General features: G+C 34.6%; 1 protein-coding gene across 6 annotated transcripts; it reads right to left on the reverse strand.

Moving 5' to 3' along the window:
• Positions 1-575: 575 nt before the first annotated feature.
• Positions 576-13,433, reverse strand: LOC140761375 (kinesin-like protein KIN-UA). Of its 6 annotated transcripts, none has more exons than XM_073098667.1 (21): positions 13,382-13,433; positions 12,983-13,284; positions 11,850-11,950; positions 11,603-11,725; positions 11,327-11,512; positions 10,046-10,267; positions 9,775-9,931; positions 9,354-9,503; positions 8,957-9,045; positions 8,050-8,262; positions 7,357-7,491; positions 6,794-6,973; positions 5,950-6,063; positions 5,675-5,803; positions 5,440-5,569; positions 5,246-5,338; positions 4,449-4,574; positions 3,729-3,854; positions 3,067-3,210; positions 2,363-2,491; positions 576-861 (listed from the first exon to the last, which is right to left on the reverse strand). In XM_073098667.1, the coding sequence occupies exons 2-21, from the start codon at positions 13,143-13,145 to the stop codon at positions 719-721; spliced, it is 2,853 nt and encodes a 950-aa protein (XP_072954768.1). In that variant the 5' UTR covers positions 13,146-13,284; positions 13,382-13,433; the 3' UTR covers positions 576-718. The 6 variants fall into 6 exon arrangements, with proteins under 6 accessions (XP_072954768.1, XP_072954771.1, XP_072954772.1 ...); XM_073098670.1 differs by having other exon boundaries at positions 8,050-8,115; positions 8,185-8,262; positions 12,983-13,409; XM_073098671.1 differs by having other exon boundaries at positions 10,046-10,195; positions 12,983-13,409.
• Between the last annotated feature and the right edge of the window lie 331 nt (positions 13,434-13,764).

Here is a 13,764-nt window from a genome sequence, read left to right on the forward strand (position 1 = left end):
AATCATTACTAACAGAGATGATGTCCCAAGTGTGATAAGGATGGGTCCATCAACTAGTTAGGAAAATTATCATCACCTAAAGATAGTAACTTTGTCATTTATCTTTTATGTGTATGAGAAAAAGTATGTGTGCCAAGTTGCATTACTTCTGTTGATAAAAGACCGTGATTGCATCGATCCTATTTTGTCAAAAGGGTTGGCAGATTAGTTGTTGAGGATGAAAAGGATTGGTATAATAAGGTGACATGTGTCGAGTTAGTCACTGTGTTAATGACATAAAACATAAACGAATCTTCGACAATCATGCATTACTCTAAGATTGGTACTGTTACAAGGACGGGGTTTGTTGGATTTGTGATTTTATTACTCAACTCCAGAGTACATAATTATTACATATGGAGCATAGCAAATCATTATTAGGAGCAGATCAGTGATCACATGTTACACCAAATTGAGATTTAAACCAAAAAAAAAAAAGAATTTAATAAATGGATAAGAGTATAATCAACACCAATTAATGAAGCATAGGATATTTAGTAGAAGAAAAAAAAAAATCATTTTGGTTATATATTAACTCTATTCTTTCATCTAATACATATAATGATGTGTTGTGGCCCAAGAATGAGTTACAAATTGGACACCATTTGTTTCTAAAGTTATTATACAGAATGTGAATCTTTTACAACATGAACGTTCCTGGACAAAGAACTCGAAAAGCTCATCGGGCCGCAGCCAGGAGTACTGGGTTTGAATTTAAGGCCTTCTTTGCAAGGTTGCGGATATCCTCTCGTGAGGATACCTGTGATATTCGAACAAGTTCCTTGATCCCTCCGCTTGATATAATATCACCGGCATTGTCTTCTACAGAGACAAGGAATGGATATGCAATGTTAGTATACTGTATACCCACCTCTTTTAGAAAAGTAGAGTGCAAGGTGAGATTCATGGTATTCGATGTCCTACTCATTATATCGTTATGAATGATGAAGAAAAAAGAGAGTAGCATAACAGTGTCTTATAAATTTCTTGCAAGCAAAAGTTTCATATCAGCCTATCAATCAAGTGCATGATTCTCTTGTCATTTGTAAAGTAGCATTCCATGTACTTATCTTGATAAAATCAACTGCAAAGCAAGGGGCCTAGACGACCAATTCAATAATCAGTTTTCCATCAAATTCTTTAGCCAAAATTACTTGTGCAGAAGTAGAAATCTAGCTCATCTTCTAAGCATGTTATATTTCCAAATTGACATAACAATCCCCCAAAATGAAAACCATCTATAAATGTTGATAGGACATTAGATCGAAAGTTAAGAAGTGTTAAACAAGTATAGGCTGCAACATAGACGACTAAAAACAATATATTATGGTTTACCTTGAAAGTAAGAAAATTTAAATCCAGCATTAAATGGAAATCTTTAGCCCAGAGATAGTCGTACCGGTCAGCACGCCACGTGCCGATCGACACTTGCCGTGTCGGTAGTGACACAACATTTGGCACAAAGTGTGCCACTAACTTGTCGTGTTAGTAGTGACACGGCACTTGGCACGGGATGTGCTAGTCCAGCACGACTGTGAAGCCTTTTTATTAAATTCTATTTTTATCAATCATCATCAAGTCAATTTTAGTTCTCATGCATGTTCAATATTTATACCATATAATAGAAGAATTGTAAATTTTCTATTTATATAAAAATTATGTGTGATGTTATAACAAGCAAATATTATCAACAAATAAATTTTGAAGATTATCAACAATATTTAGTGCAATATTCTTGTGTTATTCTTATGCCGACAAATGAAGTATTTGATCTTCCTCATCATGCTACGTTACTAACGCCGAGGAAGAAATAATTAGTTATTAAACTGTTATTAATTAATATTATGTGTCGAATATTATTATATGTTCAATTATATAATGAAGTGTTCAATCATTAATAATAATTTTAATGAATATATTTATGTATTCAATCATATTATGTGTTATATAATATTTATATTTAATAGTTTCTTTATCTTTGATAAAATAGGTTATTTATAAAAATAATCTAAAAATAAAACACAAAATGTAGGCTTTAATACATATATTTAAACCAAAAATCAAATATTGGCATACCAAAGACCTAAAGACATAGGCATCTCTAAATATGATAAAAAAATTTATTACAAAATATTATAAAAATGTGCCACTAGCACATAAAGGCATGCCAACGTGTCACGGCACGGCACGTACCATTGGCACTACGTTGTTGCTTTAGCCCATACTAGATCCATAAAATAGCATTCATGACAAAAAGAATTATAATTTTCTAATGCAAGGAAACAAAGGTAGTTAAAAATCAAGAATGTTAAAAGGTACTAACCATTTTGAGCTAAATGACAAAAAGCAAGCTCAATGTGCCGACTAGTTGAAGCAGAGAATGTAGTGGAATTAGCAACCATCCAGTTAAGAGCACCATCTTCAATAAGAAGAGACCTTCCTTTTCTGAATCCTACAGCTCAGAAAAGGAAAAAAAAAACATCTTCAACATACTTGAAAGAAGTTTTTGTTATAAACATGTAATAGCAAGTGAACTCCTCAATATAACAAACACAATTCTTCAACATGGTAGAAATTTCCTGCTCAATAAAAAGGATTCTGATAGACAAAAGATCAATTTGTCTTTGAAGCATCAAGAACCAGTTTAGTTATAGTTTGTCTAAATTTTAAAATATCTACATAAGATCTATAGTTTAGAATTTTATTTTGTCAATCTTACTAGATTTATAGTGCCTAGACTCAAGGAAACAATAATAATTTTCAATTTTAAAATCACCATACAAAACTTTAATTTCTGTAATTAGCAAAACTTCCCTTGCATAGAGCATATAATACGAAATTGTGAATTCATGATCGCAGTTCAATCACAACTAATGCTTCCAAAATTATGTTGATCAAACTCAATCATAGAAAATGCTATAAATTAGCAAGTTTGAGCACTCATATTTCAAGATAAGAGTGTGGGCACTAAAATTTGAAAGAAACAGAACCATTGTGAGGAAGATACAAGAAAAAGATCTAACAAACCTTGGCTGATTGATCGTGATTCACATTTTGCGAAGTTTGCTATTCCTCTAGCTATTTGAGCTATAACATCACTATGCCCACCTCTAATCATTCCTAAAAGTGCTTTAATGCCACCATCCTTTTTCAACGTTACATGTAACTTTTCTGCAAGAGTAAGAAATTAGACATTCAATAAAATGCAAATCCATTTGGGACACATATAATTTGCTTGTGGGGGAAAAAAGACAACATAAAATAGACCAAAAACGTGAAAAGAGAACTGGGGGCGTTTAGGTTTCTATTAGATTCTGATATGCCAACAACTCTCACTAATAGAATCTCTTGCAAAATATGGACATACAGTATAGGTGATAGCAAATTAGCAATGAAATTAGCAGTGACATATAAGAGTTTAGATAGTGATAGTGGTTATCACCAGCACTATGCCATTGGATAGTATGAAGTCTGTTTGAAAATAGAATAAGAAATATAAATAAGTTTATATCATTTAACAAACTCTCAATATGAAGTAAATGATTGACAAAAATTCCAGAGTAAGGTCACCTAGATTCGATGCCAAAAGTAACAAACTAAAATAATGAAATGCGAGAGCAAATAAACATGAAATGAGAGACAGTGAAGAAAAATCATAGAAATAGAAAACTAGAGGTTGTTAAGTTTACCATTTCCGCACAAATTAGCAATTGCTCCAGCAACCATCCGAAGAGTTTGAGGATCATTTGTTTTAGATGCTATATTTGCTAATAGGCGAGCACCTCCTTTGTTCATTATTAGTCCTTGATTTGACCCTAGACAAATGATAAAAGTATTTGTATTAGATACACCGGAAAAGCATATGATTTCTACTGGATAAAACTCATCTGATCCGTTTTATACTTGTAAAAATTTCACAGAACCGTGTAGGCTTTGATAAAAAGGGATGTGAATATTGCTATATAAAGCTCACTGTGCATGACAAGGAACAAAACAGACTCATGATTTTATGCAGCAATGTGCTTTTTATTTAATGACCAACATAACTGAGAAGCTGCTCTAAGGTGGCTCAGTGTTTGAGCATTTGCTTCTTTCTTATATAGAAACTGAATAACTACAGGAGATGATAGAGATATAGATCAAAATGCTCCTGAATTTCTCCAAAAACTTCATAACATATAGAACTGGACAGACAGACAGACAGACGTTAAAATATATGGATAAGCAAGGACAATGATGGTTACAGTATGACTAAAAAAAAATGATGTTTAAATGATTGGATCATTGTGATTCCCCAGATGAAAATCTTTCTAAATGAAGGATTCTGAACCAATATGAGACTTTAAGACTACAAGAATGTTGAAAAGATATGTACAGAATCTTTAAATAAAGATTAACTGATTAAGTACCATTCATCGCCAAGTTAGCTATAGCACCAGCAGTTACTCGATGAATTGTTGTATTTTCTGACGCTTCTAGAAGCAAGAGGAGTGCATCCAACCCTCCTTCCTCAACAATCCTTTCTTGATTAATATCTGCAGAGCCAGAAGGATGCCACAATAAATAATGATGAAGAATAAAGTATATCAGGAACGGAGACATCAAGAAGCAGCAGCAGTCTGTTGCACCAGTTTATGGTAGTGTAATATAAGAATCAGATTTTTTATAATCAACTAGACATCTTGATGAAAAAGAGTACTTAATATAGATCTCCTATATTCTGGGGCACAGACAAGTGATATAGGCAAATGAGATCTTAGTGATTGGAGTACATAAAAAGGAAACATGTCCTTAAAATGATCGATGCACTTGATTAGTTGATACGAGACTTAAATAAGCACAAAAATATCATATTTGTACGGTTCCATGCATGTCATAGGGGTCACAGATAATGCATAGAGACAATAGATAGAACATCAGGTGTTGGGATAAACATGTAAGACCAGGGGTCATAACTTACAAGAAGACAAGACAAATAAATAAATAAACATTACAAAACACTGGTTAAGATTTTGGGAGTAATAGTGGAGTACATGTCAAGTCCAAAGTAGTCAATACAAAAGATAAAGAAAAAAAAAGAGTTAATGGAAAATTAAGGAATGTTTGCTAAATCTTATAAAAACACAATCACAAAATATCGTGCAGAAGAAAGACAAAAAGAACCTTGATTTGACCTAAATATAGAACAAGTTGTACAATTTCATACCTTCAGCAGCAAGATTGGCAACCACCTTGACAGCATGGATTTGCACGTCCAGGTCTTCAGATTTTAACATAGATAAAATATTGGAAAGCCCAACTGGTTGCATTTTTGGCCAACAAAGATGCATGTTATGAGAAGAGGACAGTATTTAAGAATGCCAAAGGGAGTACGTCAAGCACTAGTTCAGAAGAACAAACCTTCTTCAAAAATCTTGGATATAGTATCCTTTTGACCAGATATAGTCTCCCTTGATTTGACTGACCTAGGCATAAATACTGCACCACTGAGCCCTGATGCAGATCTTGTCATACTGTATGGCCCTTTAGACTGACAAAATAGAAAACGTTTAAATGTGGAAGTATGGTGTAGAAAACTAGAAATAGAGTGCATATAACATCACAGTGCAATGCTTTTTCTGACAAGAACAGATACCTCTAGTTCGACACTGTTGTCACATAGAGCTCTATTTAACTTGAGAACTTCTTCTTCAAGACTCTTTCTCTGCCTTGCTTCATTTAGAACTTTTTCTTCCATAGATTTAAGCTCTTCATATAACAATTCCTACAATAACCTCAAAGAAAGAAATATTGTAAAACCATAATATTTGGTATACACAAGCAAATTTTCCAGCGTACATTTCACTAAATGTCAGAAAGATTCCACCGGAAAGATCTAACGAATATTCTTATTACATGTTTAATTTGTACCTTTTCTGAGAACAGCTCATCATATTTCACTTTTAAGGACTGGATTTGACTTGTAGACTCTTCATGTATCTCCGATAGCTCCTTTTTGAGTTCATCAACCACATTTTCCTGCGTCTGAAATATCTTGCATTTAAGAAATATAGTTTTTCAAAACATAAAGAAAACATTCAGAAAAGTAAATCAATTATAGGACAAATGCAGTTATCCACTTTCCTTTGTCAGATTAGAAAGATGTTACTGCCGATAGCTAGATTATCCAGAAGTAAAAACAGTGCTAATAATGATATTGAAGGGCTATCTAATTTACTAGAGATGTTAAACATTAAGCAATACCAATTACCAAACCAGATCACAAAAATGCACAGATTGGTGGTCTTTTTCGCAAATGTAGGTTCTTTTCTTATGTTAGTTTTCGCCTTCTTGGTCAGACTATAAATTGCTAAGATCAAGATTGACAACCTGACATCCCATTATACCAAGAATATGTTCTCATGATATTCATATTACTCAAAATCCTATTGAACATTTGAACCTTCATTTTTTCTGCATCAGAGACCACTAATGAGTTATATGCTTCAACATCCTGGTTAAATAATCGGTCCAAGTCTTGGAACCAAATCATGAAAGCTGCTTCTGCCAGTCAAACATGAAATTAGGTCAGAAGCATAAACATCATGGTTTCACCAAGAACCAACTCCAAGTACTAGTTCTAAATTGCCTGCAAGTGACCAACTCCAGGGGCCAAGTTTTGTGCATAATTGTGTCTAATTTCTTCTACCAGTGTAAAGTGGTAAGAGATTAAGTAGTTAACTAACTTGACATGGCTCACTACTTGTAGGCTTACCTGAAGTGAATTTTGAGTGTCACTTAGTTGCTGGCACATTTCATTCAACTGCTCTTCTAAACTTGCAGAACGAGATTGCTCATCTTCCAGTTGCTTGAGTAACTCTTCAATTTTCTTCCCATACATCTGAGTAGTATCCGCAAGAATGTTCTGGGACATGGAGTTCTCAAGTTGTTGCTCCTACTAATGACAAACTAATTATTAGAAATTCAAGGAGATTCAAAAGATGAACAAATATCATATTTTAAAATAATTTTTCCTGATTGCAGCTATCTATTCTGAATAAATAAATGGAAGCTGAAACAATCAGAAGTCTGCAAGGTTATGTTTTTTCAAGACCAAAAACAAACTTGAAGCCAAAAGTGTGAATCTTTTCTATGGACATCAAATACATAGAAATGACATACTTTGGACTACATGAAAGAGTCAAAAGAAAATCCAGACATTCCACTCTTTTCCATCACAGTAGTCATTTTACTTCCAGACCTAGTTTCAAAATACCGACAGAACAAAAAGATTGTCATAAAGGAAAAAAATAAGTACTGGAAAGCAACTAAAATTACCTTGCTTTGATTCAAAGACATCTTCAAGTGAACAATTTCTTTAGACATCAAATCATTTTGATGTTTCTCATTGTTTAAATCTTCTACCAATCGTCGGATTTCCAACTCCAGCCGATTGTTTTCTTTCTCTAAATTCTGGATAAGGAGATTGTCAGTAAGAAGAGTCAGAAAAAAGGAAATATCAACATGCGTGAAAAAAGTCAAGCTGTCTAAAATGGTTAAAATTATAAATTCCCAACTAGAGCATCGGATGTAATGCAAATAACAAGTAACTAGCCGTTAATATCGTTCCAATTGTCAGCAATTGGCATTACAGGAACTAATATTTCTTGGGCTACTAACTCGTCCCAGTATAGAATTCTGCAGTACAACCACCCATTTGGGCTTATGCAAGAGAAGTCATTGAGAAGTTATAAATACGGTAAACTTTTGGCACCAGTAAAGGAATGAGAGAGCATTAGTACAGAGAGAGTTTTCAATAGCCAATCAACTTTTACATCAAAAATAAGATAATTTTGTAAAGTAGATGGATTCAACAACTACAAAGTATAAATGATGATTAAAAAAAGGTCAGCTGAATCAGGAGGAAGACCAAAAGCTACAAAAAGCAAGAACCAGTTATATTTATAAATACGTGACCATAAATATACAATTAAAATCTGGTTGTCTCTCATTGCGAAAAGAGAAGTGTACCTCGGACTTCATAGAAAAAGTTTCTTCAAATTCAGCGAAGGATGCTTCATACTCTTTTAGTTTTTTCTGCATCTGCACTTTGTCAGCATCTCTAAGTTTTTGTTGTCTCTCCAACTCTGATGTAAGAGAGTCTACCTGGTTCTCGACTTTCCTGTAGAGACTCTCATAATCAACTTCCTCCTTCAACTTAACAGTGTTTACTATTTTCATTGCCTGAAATGATCAGAAACGATAACTAAGGCAATCCAACAGGAGTTGCAACTTTTGGACCAAATTATTCTGGAAATTCACATAAGAAAGAAATTAACAAAAAATTGTATAAGTGGTAATTTCTTTTATCACAACGATGGACACTATAATCCCAAGAAAGCGAAATCAAATCTAATCAGAGGTAAAAGATTAGAACAAGCAGAAGTAAAGGATGCAAAGGGGTAACTCTAGCAATAGAATGTTGGTCAGTGCCTTAAAATGCATTCACTAGATAGAAGCTTATGTATTCCAGAGTAGATTCTCTTCCTGGTTGGACCAAAAAAAGTAAGACTGCAATTGATTCAAAATTTTGTGAAAACAGGTTAACTCAATACTAGCAATTAAGTTGAACTGGAATGCTTTTATTTGGTCAAAACTTGGATACAGTTAAAATTAGCATGTGGTGGAGGCGCAATATCTAGAGGAATTAAACTAGTTCTATTTAATTAATTTAAGTGCAAGAATGAAGATACTATAGAGCAGAAATACAATTAACAATGCAAGAAATGATGGGGAAAACACACACTCTATACAAAAAGTTATAAAAATAAATAAATAAATAAAATTTATAAAAAAAAAAGAAGAAGAGAGGAGCTAAGAGCTAGTTACTGAGGAGATCTTCAGAAGTTGTGTGTAACAAAAGAACAAACTGCCTTACCCTCTGCCCGAACATAATTGTGCTCGAAGTTTCAGAATAGTATTTCGCTGATGGACCAATAGTTATTATAAGAGAGGTCCTTGCAGAACCTGCAGAATGAAAGGTGAACAAGGAAATGGTTATGATTCCATGGTATGACAACAAATAATAACAGTAACACAAAATCATGGCTTCCAGTTAACGTTAAAATGTTTTGTTCTACTCATTATGCTATCCTTACAATGTGACATATGAACCTTCATGAGGTTCAAGCACAACAACCAATCATATAGTGTTGCCTCTAACCTAATAGGCATCTTGAGTTTCTGAAAGTATGTATCATGTCAATATGTCATTGATAGTGGAATCATTCTAACAATTTGAAACGAGAAGAAGAGCAAGATAGTCATAGTAGCACCTCCAAATGAATCACGAAGAAGCCTTGTGAGCTTGGAATCTCTTGTTGGTATATGAGGACTATTCTCAGCTAATGCATTAATACATTTTCCCAGAGATGTAAGTGAAAGATTAATGAATTTAGCCTCTTCAAGCATGTGGCCTTCACTACCTGCAAGTTGATGCAAGTTTTCTCAGAGTGTAACAATAATAAAGATTATAGTGCAAAGCATAGATCAATTTCCATGTTAAAATAATCAATTTCAATGAAGGGTTTGATATTGGTCATTCCACCAGTAGCATGAGTAGGATGAGATCATTATTATTCACATCCTGAAGCAGCCACAGATATAAATATCCAGTAATAGCTTGGAAATATTGCCATTTCATTCATTGGCAACATACCAAATTCCAAAAGTCCAAAACTATCAGAAAAGCCATACCTGACTTGTTTATCCTTTCTGATCCAGCAAGATCAACAATCAGTAACTTGCTTTTCAGTAGCAGAGGTACACGATGAGAAGAAAAATTGTCTGAACTATTAGCCAAGGAGGAACTATCCTTTTCTTCCTTCCCTTTCAAGGATCTCTGAATGTGAACCTGTATGCAGTGACAAAATCTAATAAGCTAACACATGAAAATATTTCCACTGAGCATATCATGCTGAAGTGCGCAAATAGATTACAGCAGGACAAAAATAGCAGGAGTACACACCGCTAGAATAGCATGACTACGAGATGATTCAGTGTTAAGCTTGGTATTTGAAGCATGACGGTTTGCCTCACCAGTTTGTAGAAGCTCTAGGAAATGATCAAGATCTCTTAGCTCAACTACTGCAGCACCAGGCAGGGACACTTCGCCAGTCTTTGGATCCTCAGCAATAGGAATGTTATTCTTTTCAGGTGCCAATAGATCTTGTACCGATTCTAAATACAACTAAATGATGAAGAAAAATAAGACATTTGCAAAATGAATAATGTTTGTGAAATAGCCACAACTTCCTTTTTCCTAATAGAAAGCCACAACTCAAAGGAGGTAACTACCTACATAAGAAAAGAAAAGGGCAAGCTTAGTAATAATGTGAAAATGAACTCATCCCCAACAGCATATTTGTACAAAGCACAAAAAGGTTACTTCCTCTATAAATTAATAGATACTGAAAGCCTTAAACTTCATTGCTTCATCTCAATGAAAAATAATGATTATTTCAAAGGCACGAAGAAAACAAATAAGCAGCAGCAGTGACAACAAAAAAGAACACATTAAGTCACAGTGTTTTAGTGCAGGTTTGTCAATTGCTTTTGGCAGTTCAAATATATCTCAAGCAAATTTGTTTGTCAATCTAATTGTTACCATGTTATTTCTCACTATTCCAAACTGTCTTCCTCTTCCTCTGGAAACATCTTTGAGCGTGAACAAACTAAATCATTTTCAGTGTCCACTAAGGATTATCTTTTGACCATGTACAGACTACTGACCATCTTAAAGAACTTCTCAGCTCTACCTTCTTGTTATCAACTGGTGCTACCATAACTAGGTGTAAAGTAATACTTATTCTAATTTTCCTTCCAATACCAATCACAGTAAAAAGTTCACCCATAGCTTTTCTCTATTCTAGACCCATCTATCTGAGCAAACTTTACTCTGATAATATTGATCCTAAATTTCCAAATATATCAATTTATAAGGCATGAGAGTTCTACAGCTGTTTTATAAAGCTTCCCTTAAATTAGGGGGTACATGCATACTTTATAATAGTGCTATCCATCCATGAAAGCTCTATGTTCTAAATTTATTTGCCATATTCCTATTGGAACCGTTGTTTAAACAGGGAAGAAGCTATTGCTGAATAGTAAGCTTGGACACTGAACAATTGATGTAGCTAATACAAGTAACATCATCCAACTGAGATGGTTATGCCTTTTATAGAGCAAAACTTGACGCAATTCAAAAGTAGAAAAGGTGGGAGAATAAAAAAGTGTTATATCCACAAACCTGCAAGTATGAAACTTCCACAATATCCGATACAGCGGAGGTACTAGCAAGTATGTCCTCCAAAGCTCTGACCATTATACCACGTTCTGAAGGGTCATCTTTCCCAAGTCGCCCAACTGTGTAAGTTTTTCCGGTACCTGTTTGACCGTAAGCCATAACTGTCCCATTATACCCAGCTAACACACTCTGCAAAGGTATATGAAAATAGATAAAATGTTCAAAAAGCCTACTAAAAAGTATTTAGAATGAAAATTTATTTTCATCATAATTACTTGCCTCCACTACAGGTTTTGCAACAGCCTCATAGACACGCAGTTGAGAAGACCTTTCAGTGAAAACTTCATCAAATCTGTAGGACTCAGAACTCCAATTATTTTTTCTTAACTTCAGCCTCTTAAACTGCAGATCACCAGTAAATGTTGATGTTTACATGATATAATCTAACTATAAGTTTAATTTTAAAAAGAAAAGGAGAGACAAAAGGTGCAAATTTCAAAAGGTAGTTAGATAAATAAAGGAAAACCTCAGGCTGCAATTCGACACAGCTAGTGAAGTCTGAATCATGCGGGAAATCGTCAGCATTCCTGGGACGAAGTCTAACAGCAACTCTTACTCTCCCAGGATCTGTGGCAAGAGTACAATTTTTATCAGTTTCTAGGGAATTAAGGAATAGAAAAGTTCACTCATGCAAACAAAAGTATGGATAAATTTTTAACTCTGGTGCATAATATCAAAAAGAAAATGAAGCTTTTCTAGAGACATTTTATTGGGAAAAAAACAAATCAAAAGGACCAAGATAACAGATATATGTGAGTGTGCTTATATTCTTAGGCCTCAAGAATTATAATGACAGCCTTCATTATCAGCTAACCATTAACCAAAGAATGTTCCTTTTAAGAGTGACATGCCCCCAAAATGGCCAAATCAATAAAATAATGTTTCCTCTCTGTTAGATTCTTTACTAACAGGAACACCAAGAGTTTTTGACACCCTGACATGTTGTAACATAGAACATTCATCATATGATCACTTCATAAAGCAGTTATATTCAATCCGTTAAGTAAACTATTTAACACTTTACTAAACAGAAGACACTCAAACTTGATGAGCTCACCTTTTCTAAGCTGGCAACTCAGCATTGTTCATCAATGTGGTAATAAATCTTAATCCATGACCCTACGTAAGATCCTTATGCGGAGAGAAAGTAAATATTTGACTAAAATAACAATTTCTATTTTATCACCAATAACTAATTCCTAATCAGTTTGAACTTGGAACAAGCCATATGAAAAGTCCTATGCCATCCGTATCCCTCAATCAAATTGAACCTTACATATATCTCTATGACCCATTTCCCTCCAGAGACACAATGAAAAAGTTCTTCTGGTTCTTGAATCAAAGACTAATCTCCTTCTTGCCCATCTTTCCTTATTCCTAAATCCAAAACTTAAAAGCAGAAATTTTTCTCAACCCAGCTTTCTCTTCGGATCCTTCCTTCCTCATATCTACCCTGCGTCACATGCATAACTCAATCAACCAAGTCACATCGCCATGAAAGGACAGACATGGTCAGAAATTTCTTCGAGGATATAACGGCATAAACCCTGACAGTAATAAAGAAGTACGGAGAGCGAAAGAGAGAAAGAGAGAGAGAACCGGCATTGTCGGGGTCAACAGGAGACCGCAGGCTCGAAGCCGTGGCGGAACGCTTGGGAGGCACCGACTTCGTCCGAGCACTCGCGCTCCCATTCCCGACCCTCCCCGTGGGGATCTGCCGCTCCGATCGCAGCGACGCTCGGCTGCTGGCATTAGACGCCATTGCCCAAAAAATGCAAATCGAAACCCTAGAGAGAGTAGAGTTCTCTTCCTTCCTTCTTCTTTTGGCTTCAATAATGGCAGTGGAGTTGAAATGCCACCGTCATCGGAGGGGTTGAGGCCGGCACGATCATTACCACTTCCTTTGAGGTGGTATTAAACAATAAACAATAATAAATTAATAATAATAATAATAATAATAATAATAATAAAAAGGGAAGTTTTGAGAGAGAGTTCGACGAGTTCTTCCCGCTTCGCTATGGCTTGACCCTCGACTAGAAATGGACAAGGCATCGGGGCGGCAACACCGACTGCGTGCTTTTAAAAACGGCAGTTGCATCGCAGCCGTCCGTTTGTGTCCCTCGAGAAAATTACAAATAACACCCTATATTTTACTATATTACTAATAAACTCCTCTCCTTTTTCTTTTACAAATAACTCCCTATTTTTCCTAATAATATCAACAACACCTTACTTCTTTTTGACTATGTTACCATTAAAGCCCTCCTTTTTAATTAGACTAATATTAACCTCCGCCTACTTGATTTATTTATTAGTGATTTTAAATTTGGCACTATACTTTTTTTAAGGGATAATTCCCTTTTTTTACCTTGAATTATTAT

Source organism: Typha angustifolia, chromosome 6 (assembly GCF_048772165.1).
Source record: "Typha angustifolia cultivar Huaian chromosome 6, ASM4877216v1, whole genome shotgun sequence".
NCBI classification, from domain to species: Eukaryota; Viridiplantae; Streptophyta; class Magnoliopsida; order Poales; family Typhaceae; genus Typha; species Typha angustifolia.

Bases quoted from the DNA above. Each gene is read 5' to 3' on its own strand.
- LOC140761375 (XM_073098667.1), bottom strand. From the start codon at position 13,145: ATGGCGTCTAATGCCAGCAGCCGAGCGTCGCTGCGATCGGAGCGGCAG. The intron at 10,268-11,326 runs GTTTGTGGATAT...TTCATCATTTAG, and splicing joins TGGAAGTTTCATACTTGCAG to TTGTATTTAGAATCGGTACA. The intron at 6,064-6,793 runs GTAAGCCTACAA...AAGATATTTCAG, and splicing joins ACACTCAAAATTCACTTCAG to ACGCAGGAAAATGTGGTTGA.